This window comes from Oncorhynchus clarkii, chromosome 20 (genome assembly GCF_045791955.1).
Source record: "Oncorhynchus clarkii lewisi isolate Uvic-CL-2024 chromosome 20, UVic_Ocla_1.0, whole genome shotgun sequence".
Lineage (NCBI taxonomy): Eukaryota > Metazoa > Chordata > Actinopteri > Salmoniformes > Salmonidae > Oncorhynchus > Oncorhynchus clarkii.
This window is the reverse complement of record NC_092166.1, coordinates 80,126,273-80,149,692: the sequence shown is the minus strand read 5'-3', so window position 1 is coordinate 80,149,692 and position 23,420 is coordinate 80,126,273. Positions and strand designations below refer to the sequence as shown.

Genomic DNA, 23,420 nt, shown 5'->3' with positions numbered 1-23,420 from the left:
CATCAAATAAACAAATGTTATGCAATGTAGTTGAGGAAGTGGTCAAAGATCAGAATAAAGAGAGTAACCATGGTGATTCAAAGCATTTTGACAAGCTTGAAAAATGCAGTGGAGAAAAAGCAAGATGAATGACTCCCTTATTTCAGTGGACCGGACTTTTATAGGATCTACCCATGGCTGTCCCAACAATCTTACCACATCTCCTTGAGTGAGAGGCTTGAATCTCTGAAGCCGTAATTCAAGGTGACGTTCAGTTTATTTCTCCCCATCGCTGTATCTGTCTCCCTCCCTCCGAGCTTGGTTGTCCGAGGCAAGGCCCACAGTACCCGGGCCCACCCCTCCAGCCAGCAGCAGCACATCACCACCAATACAAGCATTTCGCTACACTCGCATTAACATCTGCTAACCATGTGTATGTGACAAATAAAATTTGATTTGATTTGATTTGAGCTAAGAATGACCCACCTCTCAGAACCTCGTATCTGGGAGCTAGTGAGAGATGGGATGGGTCCCTTATTCCCTTGTTACAGTACCAGTCAAACGTTTGGACACATCTACTCATTCTAGGGTTTTCTGCATTGACAGACCTTCATGTCTTAAAGTAATGATGGACAGACACACCTGTTAATTGAAATGCATTCCAGGTGACTACCTCATGAAGTTGGTTGAGAGAATGCCAAGAGTGTACAAAGCTGTCATCAAGGCAAAGGGTGACCACTTTGAAGAATCTCAAATAAAATATATTTTGATTTGTTTAACACTTTATAAAAAAAGTTAATACATGATTCCATATGTGTTATTTCATAGTTTTGATGTCTTCACTATTATTCTACAATGTGGAAAATAGTCAAATTAAGAAAAACCCTTGATTGAGTAGGCATGTCCAAAGTTTAGACTGGTAGTGTATATATAGATGACTTGGCTAACGTCGGCAAGGTTAAAGGTTGAAGGTTACGGAGTTCTTGTAGTTAGTTTTAGTCAACTTCTTCTGCTTCAGTAAAAGGGGCCATAAGAGAGACTTGCTCAGCCTAAATCTCCTCTTGGATTAGATTGGCTATCCATCTTCGACACCTGCTGGGCTGTGGCCAATGGGATGATACAGTATTTATCTGGCTCTGCAGTCAAACGTCTCACCAGCCAACTTCCCCTACGGTGAACGTTTGACCCACCAGCTGGCATCGTCCATAGGCTGACTAGGGACTCAGTCTGTCTGTTTCGTTCACAGTAGCAAGCTAACCGAAACCTGAGGCTCTTTGGAAGCACACACACATACCCCTTCTCCCCCCTCCGATCTCTCACCTGCATCTCCTTGTCTCCGTACTTGGAGGGGTTCTTGCTGCCCTGGCTCTTCCTGCGGAGCTTCTTCAGTTCTGCCTGACACTTCTCCAGACTCTCTCCTTTACTCTTGTGCTCCATCTGGTACTTCTTCAGAGCCGCCTGTAGGTGGGAGTATAGAGTCGGTTTTAACATAGCTATACAGTCATTGGCTTCCCTAGACTAGTGTTCTACCACTATGGTTAGGTGTTGAGTCCCATTTCAAACCACCTGACCACCTTCTAGTCGCTGATTGATGCAATGTGGCATAATGCAGGGGAATGAGTTAGTCTGGCATCATAGGGACTTGGCTGATCTCTCTTCCCCCACCCACCCACACACAGTCTGTCCCCAGTGGCTATAGGACTTATTGTGTTCCAAACCACTGCCTTTGTGTTTCACTCATTCACCTCTGCCAAGAGTTAACGCAATCCTGTGGCCTGGCCTGTCTGCCGGTCGGCCAGCCCTCCACAAAACAATGTTTCCAATATTTTATTTCTGTTTGATGGAAAAACCTAGCTGAGCATGGCTAATTACTTTAGTCAATGCTGAAATAACAGAGCCAAGCAGAGAGAGAAAGGACACAAAAGGGGGAGAGGGAACAGGGGAACATATGGTTTTCTGATCGGCTGCCAGACTGCCAAAGTACGGCCTCAAATGAACTGACGAGGTCAATATGAATTTCAAACAGAGGACAGCATTATTTTATTACTGACTTTGTTTATGAATATCCAGTACTGAGCCTTTATTTAAGCTTCCCAATTCCACTACAAAATTCTCTTCAATAAATCTCTAGAAATGGGTTTATCCCTTAAATAAAGCTTGAACTACTACTTCTTATTTTCTTCAAATATGTCATAATTCATGATTCGGAAAGTAAGAGAAGAAAGTAATTTGTAACTTTATTGCTGAGTGGTTATGATGAAAACCAGTGGGAAATTAAAAGAAGTGCTCAGAGAGCCGTGGAGTTTGTCTCTAGCTGATGATTTGATGATAATGTGGATCCGTAGGGAGGCCTAGCTAGCCACCGTGGAATACAATTAAATCACCCGTCTGTATCAACGCTTTCTAAATGCGGCCCTCCCATCAGAATACACAACCACTGACACAGAATTATATAAAAGGCATTATATAAAACTGAACTAAAACATTTGATTGACTCTGCGGTAACGTCATAAGAAAACTGCTAATATAAAGATAATTATAGGTAATAAAAAAATATAAGTATTTGTAAAGGGAAGCTCACTTAAACACCTCTGTGTTCTAGTTCAAAGTGAAGGTGAGAAGACATAAAAGGTGTATTCTGAAGGCGTTAAACAGGTACTAAACAGGTGTTAAACAGGTACTAAACAGGTGTTAAACAGGTACTAAACAGGTGTTAAACAGGTACTAAACAGGCGTTAAACAGGTACTAAACAGGTGTTAAACAGGTGTTACACAGGTACTAAACAGGTACTAAACAGGTGTTAAACAGGTACTAAACAGGTGTTAAACAGGTACTAAAAAAGGTACTAAACAGGTACTAAACAGGTGTTAAACAGGTACTAAACAGGTACTAAACAGGTGTTAAACAGGTACTAAACAGGTGTTAAACAGGTACTAAACAGGTACTAAACAGGTGTTAAACATGTACTAAACAGGTACTAAACAGGTACTAAACAGGTACTAAACAGGTGTTAAACAGGTACTAAACAGGTACTAAACAGGTGTTAAACAGGTACTAAACAGGTACTAAACAGGTACTAAACAGGTGTTAAACAGGTACTAAACAGGTGTTAAACAGGTACTAAACAGGTGTTAAACAGGTACTAAACAGGTGTTAAACAGGTACTAAACAGGTGATAAACAGGTACTGAACAGGTGATAAACAGGTACTAAACAGGTGTTATAATATAATATAATTAACCAAAAATCTAGCTTTGTGTACAAAATCAACAGTAAAAGACGGAAAAATTAAACTTAAGTGCGGGAAGCATAGAAATCGCACAGATAGAACAAATCTACTGCTTCTTAGACTAGCGTTCAATTAGACTGACAAATCTATAACTCACATTTCTATGCGAATTTGATCTGGCCCTAAAATGAGGTTTGTCTCGGACAACAACAAAACGGTGTGCTATTGGGGGGGGGGTGGGGGTGGGGGGGGGGGGGTACACTGGAGGACTGAGGTTGCGAAACCACTGGTCTAAGGACACTAACATTCAGGTAGCGTGCATCCAGCTCCACCTTCTTCTCCAGCTCGGTTAGAAGCTCATTGTGGAACGACTTCAGCTAGGAGGAAAGAGAGGACCACAAAGAGTTAATGATCACATAAGATATACTCACACGTCATAACAACAGGCAGGAAGGAGTACAACTTGCCTCAGGATGTACTTTCTCAAAAACTGCCAAACCAGACTTGTTTGCTTAAACAAAAACACACCCTACTATTTTGGATGCTGTCGGTGTTGTGGTGTCAACATAACTTGATGAGCCAAGATTGTCTTGATATCGGACCAGGCCCAAAGGACTAGGGAAAGTTGTATAGTACCAGTATGTGAATTATGTCTAACTTCATGCCAGTATTGAGATTGTGTGTTGTAAGGAAGTACATGTTCACAATTGACTTTAGCATGTATGGAGACAAAGAGCAGTCCCACACTAGGCAGTACTGAAATGTCACAAAACAAACAACTAAATCAAAGGTAAAACATCCCAAATGAACACACGCTAAGACGGTAGCTTCAGATCACTGAGGGAGTCCTCACACACTGGCTCTGATGAATAAAAAACAAGGCAGGCCCCTGCAGTCTGCCTTGGAGTGCACTACTTCTGACCAGAGCATATGGGCTCTGGTAGTACTTATAGGGAATAGGGTGCCATCTGGGACTAAAACAGTATCAAAGTCGCTAGGTTTGTTTTCTTCCCTTATCGTCCTAGTTAGTAGCGCCAAGTCTCGAGCAGTAATATTTTCTTAACTTCTATCGGTTGGCTGTGTGCTGAAAGAGCAGGAACAGGCGAGATGTGAGAATATATACAAACAATAGTTAAAAGGCCAGTAGTTGATTGTTTGTGTGTGTGTGTGTGTGTGTGTGTACAGTAGCGCTCTGTTCTATGTTGGTCTGACATAAGCTCTGGATGTCCTCTCCTCATTTGACATCTTTCTGAGTGAGGACCCGTCCTTTAGTTCCTCTGGACGGAACGCTCAGAGGCGGTCGTGTGTGAGACAGGTGCTTCGGAGGTGGTTGTGGGTAGTCAGTGACAGTAGCTCAAATGACACGGAATTACAAGCTTTTTCACAGTCTCTATATTTTTCCGGGGTCGATTGGGTGAGATTCTGGAGCAGCTTCATCATCCTTCTCTATGGAACGATTTCAGTACCAACAGAAATTATATTTTCATTCCATAAATGTTTTATTTCTATTAGGATATTGAATTTGAATTTAGTAATTAAATTCATGAAATGAATTTGTATTTCATAGTTTGAAACGACATAGACTTTATATTGCATTCAGACTTATTGATGTGGGGCTATTCAAAAAGATTCTTATGGGGGACAAACTGTTTTTTTTGGTGACATTCCCTTCTAATGTGTCTACGGGCAGTGTGGTCAGCATGTAACTGGTCCTGCCACACGGGCAGTGTGGTCAGCATGTAGCTGGTCCTGTAACACGGGAAGGGTGGTCAGCATGTAACTGGTCCTGTAACACGGGCAGTGTGGTCAGCATGTAACTGGTCCAGTAACACGGGCAGTGTGGTCAGCATGTAACTGGTCCTGTAACACGGGCAGTGTGGTCAGCATGTAACTGGTCCTGTAACACGGGCAGTGTGGTCAGCATGTAACTGGTCCTGCCACACGGGCAGTGTGGTCAGCATGTAGCTGGTCCTGCCACACGGGCAGTGTGGTCAGCATGTAGCTGGTCCTGCCACACGGGCAGTGTGGTCAGCATGTAACTGGTCCTGTAACACGGGCAGTGTGGTCAGCATGTAACTGGTCCTGTAACACGGGCAGTGTGGTCAGCATGTAACTGGTCCTGTAACACGGGCAGTGTGGTCAGCATGTAGCTGGTCCTGTAACACGGGCAGTGTGGTCAGCATGTAACTGGTCCTGTAACACGGGCAGTGTGGTCAGCATGTAACTGGTCCTGTAACACGGGCAGTGTGGTCAGCATGTAACTGGTCCTGTAACACGGGCAGTGTGGTCAGCATGTAACTGGTCCTGTAACACGGGCAGTGTGGTCATTATGTAACTGGTCCTGTAACACGGGCAGTGTGGTCAGCATGTAACTGGTCCTGCCACACGGGCAGTGTGGTCAGCATGTAGCTGGTCCTGTAACACGGGCAGTGTGGTCAGCATGTAACTGGTCCTGCCACACGGGCAGTGTGGTCAGCATGTAACTGGTCCTGCCACACGGGCAGTGTGGTCAGCATGTAACTGGTCCTGTAACACGGGCAGTGTGGTCAGCATGTAACTGGTCCTGCCACACGGGCAGTGTGGTCAGCATGTAGCTGGTCCTGTAACACGGGCAGTGTGGTCAGCATGCAACTGGTCCTGTAACACGGGCAGTGTGGTCAGCATGTAACTGGTCCTGTAACACGGGCAGTGTGGTCAGCATGTAACTGGTCCTGCCACACGGGCAGTGTGGTCAGCATGTAGCTGGTCCTGTAACACGGGCAGTGTGGTCAGCATGTAACTGGTCCTGTAACACGGGCAGTGTGGTCAGCATGTAACTGGTCCTGTAACACGGGCAGTGTCGTCAGCATGTAACTGGTCCTGTAACACGGGCAGTGTGGTCAGCATGTAACTGGTCCTGTAACACGGGCAGTGTGGTCAGCATGTAACTGGTCCTGTAACACAGGCAGTGTGGTCAGCATGTAGCTGGTCCTGCCACACGGGCAGTGTGGTCAGCATGTAGCTGGTCCTGTAACACGGGCAGTGTGGTCAGCATGTAACTGGTCCTGTAACACGGGCAGTGTGGTCAGCATGTAACTGGTCCTGTAACACGGGCAGTGTGGTCAGCATGTAACTGGTCCTGTAACTAGGTTAGTGTGGTCAGCATGTAACTGGTCCTGTAAGACGGGCAGTGTGGTCAGCATGTAGCTGGTCCTGTAACACGGGCAGTGTGGTCAGCATGTAACTGGACCTGCGCAGCCTGTGATTATCATAGAAGGGATCAGAAGGCACATCCATGTTCCAGACAGTCTCAGCTTTCAGGAATGGGGTTATAATAGCTTATAGCTAAAACAGTTCAAACGATAGAGCCAAATTCATTAGGGAGAAAATAAATTCAACATGACACTTCAGAAACTGCCAGTAGCTTGGGTTTACCTCTCCTGGCTGGCAAAGTACCAGGATGATTGATGTCTCTGGTTTTGAGTCTGAATTTAAAGAACTATATTTGAAAACTGAAATTGAATGCATCTGAAAAGTTGAATATGAGAAACTTTGATAAACTTCAAATGACAGTTTTTAAACTTGATACACAGACAATGAATCTACAATGAATCTACAATATTGAAATTAAATATATACATGTTTCATTTGAATATTCAATCAAACTGAAATAGAATTTTAAATGTAATAATAATAATAATAATAATAATAATAATAATAATAAATGAAACAAGTTCAATTTATGAATTCAATGATTACATTTGTGCATTACAAATTATATATATTTAAAATTCTAATTCAATATCCTAATACCAAGTCATCCAGTTCTCCTCACCATATCTTCAAGCTGTATCTGGATCTGCCTGTGGACCTCAGCCATCTGAAACAGTACATCCCCTAAAGAGAAGACCGGGAGGGAAAGAAAGAGAATTCTATTAAATCTTCCAAGGTGTCACTGAAAGCTACATCAACGTGCAAACAAGACCATGCAGCCAAACAAAAACACAGAAGACTGGTGGAGGGAGGGAGACGAGGGAGGAGGAGGAGGAGGAGGAGGAGGAATAATGAACAGGATGGAACGTCAGTCAAGTCACGAGCAAAACAGAACTGAAAAACACTGAAAAAGAGTAGAACAAGAAGACAACAGAAACAGAGCATGTAAATCAAAGTATCAATGATAATATTAGCTTTATATTAATAGTATTGAGAATATACAAATACTGCATATGAGATATAAATAAAAATTAGTTCCACACAGGAATTAGTCAGTCTTTTATACTAAATAAAACACAGAAATACTCCAAACAAAAAGCAGAACCGAGAGAAAAGCCTAAAAACAAAAAGATAAGAGAGAATAAAAAAGGTGATTCATGCAGCCAGGGAGATTAAATGCGTTCGTTTTAAGATACCTACATGCTGCCTCTTCTGAATATGCAATGCATTGTAAAAAAAAAAAGGAACAAAAATATATAGTTTGAGCGACAGACGGATAGAAGAGACCTGGAGAGACAGACAGATCAAACTACCCCAGAGAAGAGACCTGGAGAGACAGACAGATCAAACTACCCCAGAGAAGAGACCTGGAGAGACAGACAGATCAAACTACCCCAGAGAAGAGACCTGGAGAGACAGACAGATCAAACTACCCCAGAGAAGAGACCTGGAGAGACAGACAGATCAAACTACCCCAGAGAAGAGACCTGGAGAGACAGACAGATCAAACTACCCCAGAGAAGAGACCTGTTTCCAAATAGGTTCCCCAGATATAGGAATGAGACACACGATGGGTTACACGCCACACACACGCAATGACTTATTGGAATTAATTGACTATCCACTTGTCAATTAAAAAGGAGTAATATCTAACCTCATCCTGCTCGCTGTGTGTAGTACGCTGCCTTGAACCATTTTATGATGTATGTGGTCACTCAAGAGTCTTTCACAGGTCAGTAACTGGGGTTATGAAACAGGTGGGGAAGGAGAGGAGGTGAGGGTAGAACCAAGGGGATAGGTTGATACTTCCTATAGAACTAAGGGGAACATTCTAGAAGGGTCTTTCTTTAATGACATCACAGCATAAAGAGGCTTATCAGGAAGTGCTAAGGTAATCAAGCTGACTAAGTGAAAAGGGGATGTAGGAGAAGGGAAGGATGGGAACCTTCCAACAAGGCCTGGACCGGATTCAGGTGTTAAAATCCACAGAAACAGCATGCAAAACTGGTAAAAGTACACAAAAATGGTAGGAGATTATTTGGGAAGCGATTACATTGTTAGCTACACAGTACACACACTTAATCTTTAACCAACCAGCCACACACAGACGTACACACACACACACAGAGGCATAGCCAGTACAGTACAATCCCCCTAACAAAAGGACAGTGAAAGTCCTACAGAGGCCTGCCTCCCTCCCCTCAATCCATACAGAATGCCTATGAAAGCCAGGGTAGGTACATAGCAGTGGTTATTCCACTGCCTGAGGCTGGACACAGTGAGGTAGATAAATATGTCAGCGTCAGCTTCCAACCTCAGTCTGGTTTTGGCTGGCTTCCAAAGCACTCTCCATCTCATCAAATCGATGAAGAACCCCTGGCCTCGCTGTCGAGGGGAATATGACAATGTATCTCAATATGTCTCCACTGAAACGACACATTTACTGAACTCAATCAGTGAGCAACATAGCACAACATTTTTCCATATTGGACACGCACAAATACACAAAGTGCACACACACACACACACACAACCCTGTAAATCAGCACCATTTATAGGTCGGGTTCCATGCCAAGGAGGACAGTGCTGATTCATCACACTGAGACCACCAGAAGATCACACTGTCCACCCACCACCCTCCTTCCTCCACCCACCACCCTCCTTCCTCCACCCACCACCCTCCTTCCTCCTCCACCCACCACCTACCTTCCTCCACCCTCCTCCACCCACCACCCTCCTTCCTCCACCACCCTCCTTCCTCCACCCACCATGCTAATACCACTGTCCATCCATCAACCACCTTCCTCCTCCTCCTCCTACCACGCTAATACCACTGTCCATCCATCAACCACCTTCCTCCTCCACCCACCATGCTAATACCACTGTCCATCCATCAACCACCTTCCTCCTCCTCCTCCTACCACGCTAATACCACTGTCCATCCATCAACCACCTTCCTCCTCCTCCCACCACGCTAATACCACTGTCAATCCATCAACCACCTTCCTCCTCCTCTTCCTCCTCCTCCCACCATGCTAATACCACTGTCCATCCATCAACCACCTTCCTCCTCCTCCTCCTCCTCCACCCACCATGCTAATACCACTGTCCATCCAACCACCTTCTTCCTCCTCCTACCACGCTAATACCACTGTCCATCCATCAACCACCTTCCTCCTCCTCCTCCCACCACGCTAATACCACTGTCCATCCATCAACCACCTTCCTCCTCCTCCTCCCACCATGCTAATACCACTGTTCGTCCATCCATCAACCACCTTCCTCCTCCTCCTCCTCCTCTTCCTCCCACCATGCTAATACCACTGTCCATCCATAAACCACCTTCCTCCTCCCACCATGCTAATACCACTGTCCATCCATAAACTACCTTCCTCCTCCCACCATGCTAATACCACTGTTCATCCATCAACCACCTTCCTCCTCCTCCTCCTCCTCTTCCTCCCACCATGCTAATACCACTGTCCATCCATAAACCACCTTCCTCCTCCCACCATGCTAATACCACTGTTCATCCATCAACCACCTTCCTCCTCTTCCTCCCACCATGCTAATACCACTGTCCATCCATCAACCACCTTCCTCCTCCCACCATGCTAATACCACTGTCAATCCATCAACCACCTTCCTCCTCTTTCTCCCACCATGCTAATACCACTGTCCATCCATCAACCACCTTCCTCCTCCCACCATGCTAATACCACTGTCAATCCATCAACCACCTTCCTCCTCTTCCTCCCACCATGCTAATACCACTGTCCATCCATCAACCACCTTCCTCCTCCACCCACCATGCTAATACCACTGTCCATCCATCAACCACCTTCCTCCTCCTCCTCCCACCATGCTAATACCACTGTCCATCCATCAACCACCGTCCTCCTCCTCCTACCATGCTAATACCACTGTCCATCCATCAACCACCGTCCTCCTCCTCCTACCATGCTAATACCACTGTCCATCCATCAACCACCGTCCTCCTCCTCCCACCATGCTAATACCACTGTCCATCCATCAACCACCGTCCTCCTCCTCCTACCATGCTAATACCACTGTCCATCCATCAACCACCGTCCTCCTCCTCCCACCATGCTAATACCACTGTCCATCCATCAACCACCGTCCTCCTCCTACCATGCTAATACCACTGTCCATCCATCAACCACAGTCCTCCTCCTCCTACCATGCTAATACCACTGTCCATCTAGGGATAAAATACAGCGACACGATTAACTAGATTAGTGGGCGGGAACAAAATGAAGGGGAGGTAGGATATAACAGCACCATGCTTTGAACAATGTGACTACATCACATGAAGATGACTGTGTGTGTGTGTGTGTGTGTGTGTGTGTGTGTGTGTGTGTGTGTGTGTGTGTGTGTGTTCAAGCAGATGCACATCATAGCTGTGCGAAGTAGTGGTGCTGCTGCACACCCTGAAAAATCTGAATAATGTTTATTAATGAATTATTATTTTTATTTCACAAAAGTAGTGCCCTGGGCTTTTACAAGTATTATCAGACCGATTATAGATGTCTGCAGTATGTGCAAAAACATTTTCAGCATCTCCAATTTGGCAAAACAATTTATGGACAAAAATACAAAACATCCACATCAAATTAAATATTTTTCTTGATCAAATAACAGAAAATATGACCATCCTTACAAACCACTTCATGGAAAATGTACTGTACATAGGCCAGTCATCTTGGTTTGTACCTGTAGACCTTCATCACCCTGAAGAAAGCAATGACCAATCCAGTAATTGAATACATTCAGCCATCAAGCGGTTTGTGATGATGTGTCTCATTTGGTAGAGTATGGTGCTTGCAATGCCAGGGTTGTGGGTTTGATTCCCACAGGTGACCAGTATGAAACATGTACTCACTCACTACTGTAAGTCGCCCTGGACAAGAGCGTCTACTAAAATGGAAAAGGAATGAATAGTCCATTTACATTTTTCACAGAAATAAAGTTGCATTTGCAAAATATTTCAAGAAAACAGGAAAACATATCAAGCAAATATGTTTTATATTCCACAAGTATTATCAGATTAACTTCTTTTGTAGAGATAATTAATTAACAGACTGAAGTTACAAATGCTGGTCAACACTCAAATAAAAATAATGTTTCTTCCTAAAAGCAGTGCACCGGGCCTTTACTAGTCCTGGTTTAACAGACCGATATAGACGTCTTCAGCGCGGGCATTTCTTTCTCTGCACCCCCTCAGCAAACAATAAATACAATCACAGCACCCCCAAAACTACTTCCCGCAGCTATGTACCTGTTTGTGAATGTCTAATCTCATGCTACTCCATCCTGACATCTGAAATATTGGTCTGCCTGTTTCTCTCTCCTGTCCCAGCAGGGAACCTAAGCTTCTTAACCATAATCAGCCCAGATAACAACATCTGAAGCTTAGAGAGACTAAAGCGTATTGTTATGTGGTCTTAGTGGAGCCCCATCTTTAAAAAAAAAATAGACAATTAATTAACACGATTAATGCCCCCAGCTGCTTTGTCTTGGCCTCTCAGGGCTTGTGGTCCCAAATTGCATCTTATTTCCTATATAATGCAAAACTTTTGACCAGGGCCATCCAAGACCTCTACACTGAGTATACAAAACATTAAGAACACCTTCCTAATATTGCGTTGTACCCCCTCCCCTCTCCTTTTACCCTCAGAACAGCCTCAGTTCCACAGGGATTCTGGCCCATGTCGACTCCAATACTTCCCACAGTTGTGTCAAGTTGGCTGGATGTCTTTTGGGTGGTGGAACATTCTTGATACACACAGGAAACTGTTGAGCATGAAAAACCCAGCAGCGTTGCAGTTCTTGACACAAACCGGTGCGCCTGGCATCTACTACCATACCCCATTCAAAAGGCACTTAAAATATTGTGTCTTTCCCATTCACCTTCTGAATGGAACACGAACACAATCCATTTCTCAATTGTCTATTTAACCATCTCCTCCCCTTCATCTACACTGATAGAAGTGGATTTACCACTTTAAAAAAAATCATTCACCTGGAATGACCCGGTCAGTCTATGTCATGGAAAGAGCAGGTGTTCTTAATGTTTTGTAGACTCCGTGTATACCAGGTGGTGTCAAAGGAAGGGAAATCATAAAAGGCTCCAGCGACCAAAGACAGATGTTCTCTCTGCTTCCGCACAGCAGGCGGTACCGGTGCATCAAGTCTGACACCAACAGGCTCCTGAAACGCTTTATCCCCAAAACCATATGACTGCTTAATAGCTAACTATACTGAACAAAAATATAAACCCAACATGTAAAGTGTTGGTCCCATGTTTCATGAACTGAAATAAAAGATCCAAGAAATGTCCCATACGCACAAAAAAAAAAAGCTTATTTCTCTCAAATGCTGTGCACAAATTTGTTTACATCCCTGTTAGTGAGGATTTATCCTCCTGACTGACAGGTATGGCATATCAAGAAGCTGATTAAACAGCATGATCATTACACAGGTGCACCTTGTGTGGGGTACAATAAAAAGGCCACTAAAATGTGCAGTTGTGTCACAGAACACAATTCAGATGTCTCAAGTTGAGGGAGCTTGCAATTGGCATGAGAAAGAGAGAAACAAAACAACAACAACGATCATCCATCAGCCAATGTTTCATGTTTTTTGAATCAGCAAATGAAATGTATAGAACAGAACTACTCATATCTCCGTCGTAGTAGAGCTGTTGCCAGCTAATTTAATATTAAATTTGTCATAAGCCACCTCCAACGTCATTTTAGAGAATTTGGCAGTAGGTCCAACTGGCCACACAACAGCCCAGGACCTCCACATCCAGCTTCTTCACCTGCGGGATCGTCTGAGACCAGCCACCCAGACAACTGATGAAACTGAGGAGTATTTCTGTCTGTATTCTGATTGGCTGGGTCTGGCTATCCAGTGGGTGAGCTTGGCTCCCAAGTGGGTGGACCTATGCCCTCCCAGGCCCACGCATGGCTGCACCCCTGCCCAGTCATGTGAAATCCATAGATTAGGGATTTAATTTCAATTGACTGGTTCCCTTATATGAACTGTAACTCAGTAAAATATTTACAATTGTTGCATGTTCTGTTTATATTTTTGTTCCGTTTAAATGGTCCTTGTAGCCATTTTGTTAGCCATCTGAGTTGACCCTTGTATTTACATTTTTGCACCGTCTCTATGCACACTCACAAGGCCCAACACACACAAACACACACACATATATCCTGATGCCTAGTCACCTTACCCCCTATACATATTCCCCCATCACACCAGTATCCCTGCACATTGTAGATAAGGTATTGAAATTGTCCCTGTATATAGTATGGTATTGAACTGACCCAGTATGGTATTGAACTGACACAGTATATGGTATTGAACTGACCCAGTATATAGTATGGTATTGAACTGACCCAGTATATAGTATGGTATTGAACTGACCCAGTATATAGTATGGTATTGAACTGACCCAGGATATAGTATGGTATTGAACTGACCCAGTATATAGTATGGTATTGAACTGACCCAGTATATAGTATGGTATTGAACTGACCCTGTATATAGTATGGTATTGAACTGACCCTGTATATAGTATGGTATTGAACTGACCCTGTATATAGTATGGTATTGAACTGACCCAGTATATAGTCTGGTATTGAACTGACCCAGGATATAGTATGGTATTGAACTGACCCAGGATATAGTATGGTGTTGAACTGACCCAGGATATGGTATTGAACTGACCCTGTATATAGTATGGTATTGAACTGACCCTGTATATAGTATGGTATTGAACTGACCCAGTATGGTATTGAACTGACACAGTATATGGTATTGAACTGACCCAGTATATAGTATGGTATTGAACTGACCCAGTATATAGTATGGTATTGAACTGACCCAGTATATAGTATGGTATTGAACTGACCCAGGATATAGTATGGTATTGAACTGACCCAGTATATAGTATGGTATTGAACTGACCCAGTATATAGTATGGTATTGAACTGACCCTGTATATAGTATGGTATTGAACTGACCCTGTATATAGTATGGTATTGAACTGACCCTGTATATAGTATGGTATTGAACTGACCCAGTATATAGTCTGGTATTGAACTGACCCAGGATATAGTATGGTATTGAACTGACCCAGGATATAGTATGGTGTTGAACTGACCCAGGATATGGTATTGAACTGACCCTGTATATAGTATGGTATTGAACTGACCCAGTATATAGTATGGTATTGAACTGACCCAGTATATAGTATGGTATTGAACTGACCCAGTATATAGAATGGTGTTGAACTGACCCAGTATATAGTATGGTGTTGAACTGACCCAGGATATAGTATGGTGTTGAACTGACCCAGGATATGGTATTTAACTGACCCTGTATATAGTATGGCATTGAACTGACCCAGTATATGGTGTTGAACTGACCCAGTAAATGGTATGGTGTTGAACTGACCCTGTATATAGTATGGTATTGAACTGACCCAGTATGGTATTGAACTGACCCAGTATGGTATTGAACTGACCCAGTATATAGTATGGTATTGAACTGACCCAGTATATAGTATGGTATTGAACTGACCCTGTATATAGTAATGGTGTTGAACTGACCCAGTATATAGTATGGTATTGAACTGACCCAGTATATAGTATGGTGTTGAACTTTGTTCTACCTCATGCTATTTTTAGTTCTACATTGATATCTGCGTTGTTGGGTTTAACGCTTGCAAGAAAGGCATTTCACTGTACTTGTGCACTGGGCTCCCCGAGTGGCGCAGCGGTCTAAGGCACTGCATCGGAGTGCAAGAGGCGTCACTACAATCCCTGGTTCGAATCCAGGCTGTATCACATCAGGCTGTGATTGGGAGTCCCATAGGGCGGCGCACAATTGACCCAGCATCGTACGGGTTTGGCCGGTGTAGGCTGTCATTGTAAATAAGAATTTGTTCTTAACTGACTTGCCTAGTTAAATAAAGGCTCAAACATAGGAATCTGGTAAGAAGTAGGTGCACTATACAGGGATTAGGTCATTTGTCTTGTCCACTGCGATCGATTAGATTCTTAAGATGTCCCCTCAAGAGCCTAGTAAATCACAAAAATCATATTTGTTGTTTTCTTCTATTTTCCCCTTCAAACAAGATGCAAATTGGCTTCTAGGTGGTCGTGGAGCGGTTTGTCATTCATTCTAGGGGGTCGTGGAGCGGTTTGTCATTCATTCTAGGGGGTCGTGGAGCGGTTTGTCATTCATTCTAGGGGGTCGTGGAGCGGTTTGTCATTCATTCTAGGGGGTCGTGGAGCGGTTTGTCATTCATTCTAGGGGGTCGTGGAGCGGTTTGTCATTCATTCTAGGGGGTCGTGGAGCGGTTTGTCATTCATTCTAGGGGGTCGTGGAGCGGTTTGTCATTCATTCTAGGGGGTCGTGGAGCGGTTTGTCATTCATTCTAGGGGGTCGTGGAGCGGTTTGTCATTCATTCTAGGGGGTCGTGGAGCGGTTTGTCATTCATTCTAGGGGGTCGTGGAGCGGTTTGTCATTCATTCTAGGGTGTCGTGGAGCGGTTTGTCATTCATTCTAGGGGGTCGTGGAGCGGTTTGTCATTCATTCTAGGGGGTCGTGGAGCGGTTTGTCATTCATTCTAGGGGGTCGTGGAGCGGTTTGTCATTCATTCTAGGGGGTCGTGGAGCGGTTTGTCATTCATTCTAGGGGGTCGTGGAGCGGTTTGTCATTCATTCTAGGGGGTCGTGGAGCGGTTTGTCATTCATTCTAGGGGGTCGTGGAGCGGTTTGTCATTCATTCTAGGGGGTCGTGGAGCGGTTTGTCATTCATTGCTCTCAGAATCTAGTGACGAGTGAAAAATATAATTAGAGAAAGAAAAAAAGTGTTTGTGTATTTAGAATACACACAAATAACTGTTTATAAATGCGCAAACGACAAAATACCATCTCTGGAGAAAAGGATGGACGCAGTTCAGGGCTCAGGAGTCGGTGTCTTGAAAAACTAGACTATTAGAATAACTAGAATATTTTGTTGTCGTTTAACGCTCTATAAACTTTTACCTCTGCATCAAAAACAGGAAAAGGTTACTAGCCCGGGGAGAGAAGACAGGATGTATAACCTAATACCAGAGCCTAGTGTTCTTCCCTAGACAGGATGTATAACCTAATACCAGAGCCTAGTGTTCTTCCCTAGACAGGATGTATAACCTAATACCAGAGCCTAGTGTTCTTCCCTAGACAGGATGTATAACCTAATACCAGAGCCTAGTGTTTTTCCCTAGACAGGATGTATAACCTAATACCAGAGCCTAGTGTTCTTCCCTAGACAGGATGTATAACCTAATACCAGAGCCTAGTGTGTTTCCTAGACAGGATGTATAACCTAATACCAGAGCCTAGTGTTCTTCCCTAGACAGGATGTATAACCTAATACCAGAGCCTAGTGTTCTTCCCTAGACAGGATGTATAACCTAATACCAGAGCCTAGTGTTCTTCCCTAGACAGGATGTATAACCTAATACCAGAGCCTAGTGTGTTCTTCCCTAGACAGGATGTATAACCTAATACCAGAGCCTAGTGTGTTTCCTAGACAGGATGTATAACCTAATACTAGGGCCTAGTGTGTTTCCTAGACAGGACAAATAACCTAAAAGTAGAGTCTAGTGTTCTTCCTAGCAGTAGTGACTGAACACACAGTAGGCCTAGCATATCATTGCCAGGCATGAAACACACACACACACACACACACACACACACACACACACACACACACACACACACACAGAGTTCCAGACGCTGGTTCTAGTCCCACAGAGCGAAACCCAGAGACATTAGTAAGTTGTGTGTTACCCTCCCCTCTTGGTCACGGAGTATTGTTGTTAAGGATTATGTTTGTGGCTCAGCCCAGTTCAAGCTCTTCTCTGTCCTGGAACCTCACATGGTGGAAAGCGCTTCCCCCTGGCACTAGGACACCAGATCCCTGCCCGTCACTTTTGTGAACTAACACTCACACTGGAGTTCTCCCCAAAAACACTGGCTTTGCTGATGGCTACTCTATTGAGAAAAACAAGTACTTACCATACCTGAGCTGTGGTTGTCTCACCTAGCTATCTTAAGATGAATGCACTAACTGTAAACTGCTCTGGATAAGAGCATCTGCTAAATGACTACAATGTAAAATGTTAGCTAATTGTCAAATTGGGGAAACTGAGAATGAGTGTCTGAGATGAGACCGAGAGAAAAGAGTCTGAAATGTCTGACAGTGAGGTAACAGTTAGATTCACACCAAGAGCTGGGTGAGAATGAGAGTACATCTCAGAGAGGACAGGCTGATGTGAAAGACTCAGCGTCACACAGATAACCGAGCTCCCAGAGAAAACTCAGGGTCACAGATAACTGAACTCTCAGAGAAAACTCAGGGTCTACTCAGAATGAGGGAAAAACAGTGTAAAGTAAGGTTGGTGCTGGAGTGGGTACATGGTGCTCTTAAATAGCTTGTAATTGGTTTTTATGTGATTCAGAACAGAGGTCGGTCATTGCGTCCTTTCCTCTTCACTGGTTGGCATGGAGGTGTGTGTGTGTGTTATATATATATATATATATATATATATATTTATATAGATATAGATATATATACACACATATACATATACATATACACATACACATACATACCAGTGGTATAGTACCACAGAGCCCAGTAGTCTACCATATTAACAGGTTCATTAAGTCACTATCTGGCAGAGTACCACCAGTACTAAGGACAGGTGGCATACCAGCTCAAGGACATATTTGACAAAGTCCAGCAGGCTGTTGAAAGCATATTGACACAGCATCACTTACTGCTGCAGTGGAAGAAAAAAAATTACAGAACAAAATCGGCAAAGCTTGTGGATTTCACACATACCAGCTATGAAGCACAGACAAGCTGTGAATTCTCTCCCTCCCTCCCAGTCTTACAAAACAAAAAAATGACTGAAAAATGTTCAGCTTACAGACATGAGTATATGAGTTTCACAGACTGACGGCAGAGAAGGGTTGAGAGAACGCTACCAGAGAAACAGGTGTGTGTTAGTGCTGTGTCTTTGATTAAAAAACTAAAGACAGCCGAGTACCCTCGGAGAGCTGTGATCACAGAGCCCAGGTCTGAGGTGCTCTCCACCTCTCTCTCTACCTCTACCTCTCTCTCTCTCTACCTCTCTCTACCTCTCTCTCTCTCTCTCTCTACCTCTCTCTCTCTCTCTACCTCTCTCTCTCTCTCTACCTCTCTCTCTCTCTCTACCTCTCTCTCTCTCTCTACCTCTCTCTCTCTCTACCTCTCTCTCTCTCTACCTCTCTCTCTCTCTACCTCTCTCTCTCTACCTCTCTCTCTCTACCTCTCTCTCTCTACCTCTCTCTCTCTCTACCTCCACCCCTCTCTCCACCCCTCTCTCTCCACCCCTCTCTCTCCACCCCTCTCTCTTCAGTGTGTGAGGTTAAAGGTCATTTGTTAGGCAGCCTTAAAGCAACAGAGCCAAGGGCATAGAGCTGAAATCCATTACGCTATCAGAAATACAAGAACATGATGTCATCACAGGCAGAATAATTAGTTACAGTGCCTTGCGAAAGTATTCGGCCCCCTTGAACTTTGCGACCTTTTGCCACATTTCAGGCTTCAAACATAAAGATATAAAACTGTATTTTTTTGTGAAGAATCAACAACAACTGGGACACAATCATGAAGTGGAACGACATTTATTGGATATTTCAAACTTTTTTAACAAATCAAAAACTGAAAAATTGGGCGTGCAAAATTATTCAGCCCCCTTAAGTTAATACTTTGTAGCGCCACCTTTTGCTGCGATTACAGCTGTAAGTCACTTTGGGGTATGTCTCTATCAGTTTTGCACATCGAGAGACTGAAATTTTTTCCCATTCCTCCTTGCAAAACAGCTCGAGCTCAGTGAGGTTGGATGGAGAGCATTTGTGAACAGCAGTTTTCAGTTCTTTCCACAGATTCTCGATTGGATTCAGGTCTGGACTTTGACTTGGCCATTCTAACACCTGGATATGTTTATTTTTGAACCATTCCATTGTAGATTTTGCTTTATGTTTTGGATCATTGTCTTGTTGGAAGACAAATTTTCTTCCCCAGTCTCAGGTCTTTTGCAGACTCCATCAGGTTTTCTTCCAGAATGGTCCTGTATTTGGCTCCATCCATCTTCCCATCAATTTTAACCATCTTCCCTGTCCCTGCTGAAGAAAAGCAGGCCCAAACCATGATGCTGCCACCACCATGTTTGACAGTGGGGATGGTGTGTTCATCTGTGTTGCTTTTACGCCAAACATAACGTTTTGCATTGTTGCCAAAAGGTTCAATTTTGGTTTCATCTGACCAGAGCACCTTCTTCCACATGTTTGGTGTGTCTCCCAGGTGGCTTGTGGCAAACTTTAAACAACACTTTTTATGGATATCTTTAAGAAATGGCTTTCTTCTTGCCACTCTTCCATAAAGGCCAGATTTGTGCAATATACGACTGATTGTTGTCCTATGGACAGAGTCGCCCACCTCAGCTGTAGATCTCTGCAGTTCATCCAGAGTGATCGTGGGCCTCTTGGCTGCATCTCTGATCAGTATTCTCCTTGTATGAGCTGAAAGTTTAGAGGGACGGCCAGGTCTTGGTAGATTTGCAGTGGTCTGATACTCCTTCCATTTCAATATTATCGCTTGCACAGTGCTCCTTGGGATGTTTAAAGCTTGGGAAATCTTTTTGTATCCAAATCAGGCTTTAAACTTCTTCACAACAGTATCTCGGACCTGGCTGGTGTGTTCCTTGTTCTTCATGATGCTCTCTGCGCTTTTAACGGACCTCTGAGACTATCACAGTGCAGGTGCATTTATACGGAGACTTGATTACACACAGGTGGATTGTATTTATCATCATTTAGGTCAACATTGGATCATTCAGAGATCCTCACTGAACTTCTGGAGAGAGTTTGCTGCACTGAAAGTAAAGGGGCTGAATAATTTTGCACGCCCAATTTTTCAGTTTTTGATTTGTTAAAAAAGTTTGAAATATCCAATAAATGTCGTTCCACTTCATGATTGTGTCCCAGTTGTTGTTGATTCTTCACAAAAAAATACAGTTTTATATCTTTATGTTTGAAGCCTGAAATGTGGCAAAAGGTCGCAAAGTTCAAGGGGGCCGAATACTTTCGCAAGGCACTGTATCTACTGAGAGCAAGAGACCAGGTGTTTGTGATGATGTTTGGAAGGGGAAGAGACTCTCGCTGGCGCTGCAGTTTCCTCATACACACTGAGCGTCTCCAGATGAAACTCAGAAACCGGGTCACCTAGGGGTCAACTGTTTCTCCCTTACTTCTCAGAGATAGAGTGCACACACTGAGCATCTCCAGATGAAGGCAGGAAAACGGCAGGAAATATTGCCAGATAAAGCCAGAGAGGTCCCCAAAATGTAGAGCTGTGTGTGTGTGTGTGTGTGTGTGTGCTGGCCCAGCAGTGAACAAGTGGGCTTACTGTATTTGATGCGGCACACATGCGACAGGCCATCAGATTGTCTCCCTTCACACTCCTCACAGCTCTCTAATAAAAGCCTCCACTAGACAATGTCTGCTTCCCATACAGTACCCTATGTAGGGACACACGTGTCATTTGGGATGTACCCTGTGTGTGTGTATGTGTGTGTTGCCAGGCTGGCGTATCCATGGAGGAGCAGACAGGAGTTATTTTATTATCCTTCATTGTCCTCATAACAAGGCCAGGTTTTAGAGGGCACACGCACACTCGCACCATTCACTGTTTCTTGGCCCAAGCAAGTCTCTTCTTATTGGTGTCCTTTAGTAGTTTGGGCTCCCGAGTGGTACAGTGGTCTAAGGCACTGTATCTCAGTGCAAGAGGCTTCACTACAGACCCTGGTTCGATTCCAGGCTGTATCACATCCGGACGTGATTGGGAGTCCCATTGGGTGGTGAACAATTGGCCCAGCATCGTTGGGGTTTGGCCAGGGTAGGCAGTCTTTGTAAATAACAATTTGTTATTATCTGACTTGCCTGGATAAATAAACATTTAAATAAAATAAAAAAAGTAGTGATTTCTTTGTAGCAATTTGACCATGGCCTGACTCATGCGGTCTCCTCTGAAGAGTTGATGTTGAGATGTGTCTGTAATTTGAACACTGAAGCATTTATTTGGGCTGCAATTTCTGAGGCTGGTAACTCCTAATGAACTTATCCTCTGCAGCAGAGGTAACTCTGGGTCTTCCCTTCCTTCCTTCCTTTTCTGGGTCTTCCTTTTAAGGGAGCCAGTTTCATCACAGTGCTCACACTTGTTAATTTTAAATGCATTCCCGGTGACTACCTCATGAAGCTGGTTGAGAGAATGCCAAGAGTGTACAAAGCTGTCAAGGCAAAGGGTTGCAACTTTGAAGAACCTAAAATATAAAACATATTTTTAATTGGTTTTAAAAATAAATTGGGTTACTACATGATCCCATATGTTTTATTTCATAGTTGTGAAGTCTTCACTATTACTCTACAACGTAGAAAATAGTACAAAAGAAAAGAAAAACCCTTGAATGACCAAACTTTTGACTGGTACTGCATATATACAGTATTCGAACCCATATACTTGTTATTACGTCACAGCCTTACTCTAAAATAGATTAAATTAGGTTTTCCTCACCAATCTACACACAATACCTCATAAACGACAAAGGTTTATGAAGCGAAAACAGGTTTTTAGAAAGCATTCAGACCCTTTGCTATGAGACTGGAAATTGAGCTCAGGTGCATCCTGTTTCCACTGATCAACCTTGAGATGTTTCTACAACTTCATTGGTGTCCACCTGTGGTAAATTCAATTGATTGGACATGATTTGGAAAGCCACACACCTGTGAGATATATAAGGTCTCACAGTTGACAGTGCATGTCAGAGCAAAAACCAAGTCATGAGGTCGAAGGAATTGTCAGGGAGGTGACCAAGAACCCAAATGGTCACTCGGACAGAGATCAAGAGTTCCTCTGTGGAGATGGGAGAACCTTCCAGAAGGACAACCATCAATACCTAACTCCACCAATCAGGCCTTTATGGTAGAGTGGCCAGACGGACCACCTCAGTAAAAGGCACAATACAGCCCATTTGGAGGTTGTTTTTCAGCGGCAGGTACTGGGAGACTAGTCAGGATCAAGGGAAAGATGAACGGAGCAAAGTACAGAGAGAGATCCTTGATGAAAACCTGCTTTAGAGCACTCAGGACCTCAGACTGGGGCGAAGGTTCACCTTCCAACAGGACAACGACCCTAAGCACACCACCAAGACAACGCAGGAGTGGCTTCAGGACAAGTCTCTGAATGTCCTTGAGTGGCCCAGCCAGGGCCCGGAGTTGAACCCGGTCGAACATCTCTGGAGAGACCTGAAAATAGCTGTGTAGCGACGCTCCTTATCAAACTTGACAGCGAGTGAGAAGATCTACAAAGAAAAATGGGAGAACCACCCCGAATATAGGTGTGCTAAGCTTGTAGCGTCATACCCAAGACTTGAGGCTGTAATCAATCACTGCCAAAAGGTGCATCAACAAAGTACTGAGTAAAGGGTCTGAATATACCTACACAATGTAAGTTTAATGTTGTTGTTCTTTATGACATTTGCAAAAATGTCTAAAAACCTGTTTTTGCTTTGTCATTATGGGGTATTGAGTGTAGACTGATGGAAAAATGTTAGAATTTAATCCACTTCTGAATGCATAATATGCAACATCCACTGATGAATAAACTCCCTCCCTGTGTTTCCCTTTCGACCTGATCAGAATTACATTCGCTGGTATCGTCATTTCCTGATCAGAATTACATTCTCTCTGGTATTGTCATTTTCTATCTATATATTGCTGTCTATCCCCATCTATCTCCACCACTGATTTCGTAACTGTCAATACAAAAGGTTCAGCGCCACACAAAACCTTTCTCTGTATCTAACGAAGAAGCCTTTTTTTCCATT

The 23,420-nt window shown here is 43.7% G+C and overlaps 1 protein-coding gene across 2 annotated transcripts in view; it reads right to left on the bottom strand.

Moving 5' to 3' along the window:
• Positions 1-23,420, bottom strand: part of LOC139375717 (BAR/IMD domain-containing adapter protein 2-like) — a 112,619-nt gene that overhangs the window by 31,754 nt on the left and 57,445 nt on the right. For both annotated transcript variants that reach the window (XM_071117527.1, XM_071117528.1), the window contains 3 exons: positions 7,023-7,084; positions 3,514-3,585; positions 1,300-1,437 (listed from right to left, as the gene is read on the bottom strand). In XM_071117527.1, coding sequence (XP_070973628.1) covers positions 1,300-1,437; positions 3,514-3,585; positions 7,023-7,084 — 272 coding nt within the window. The remainder of the gene's footprint in view (positions 1-1,299; positions 1,438-3,513; positions 3,586-7,022; positions 7,085-23,420) is intronic.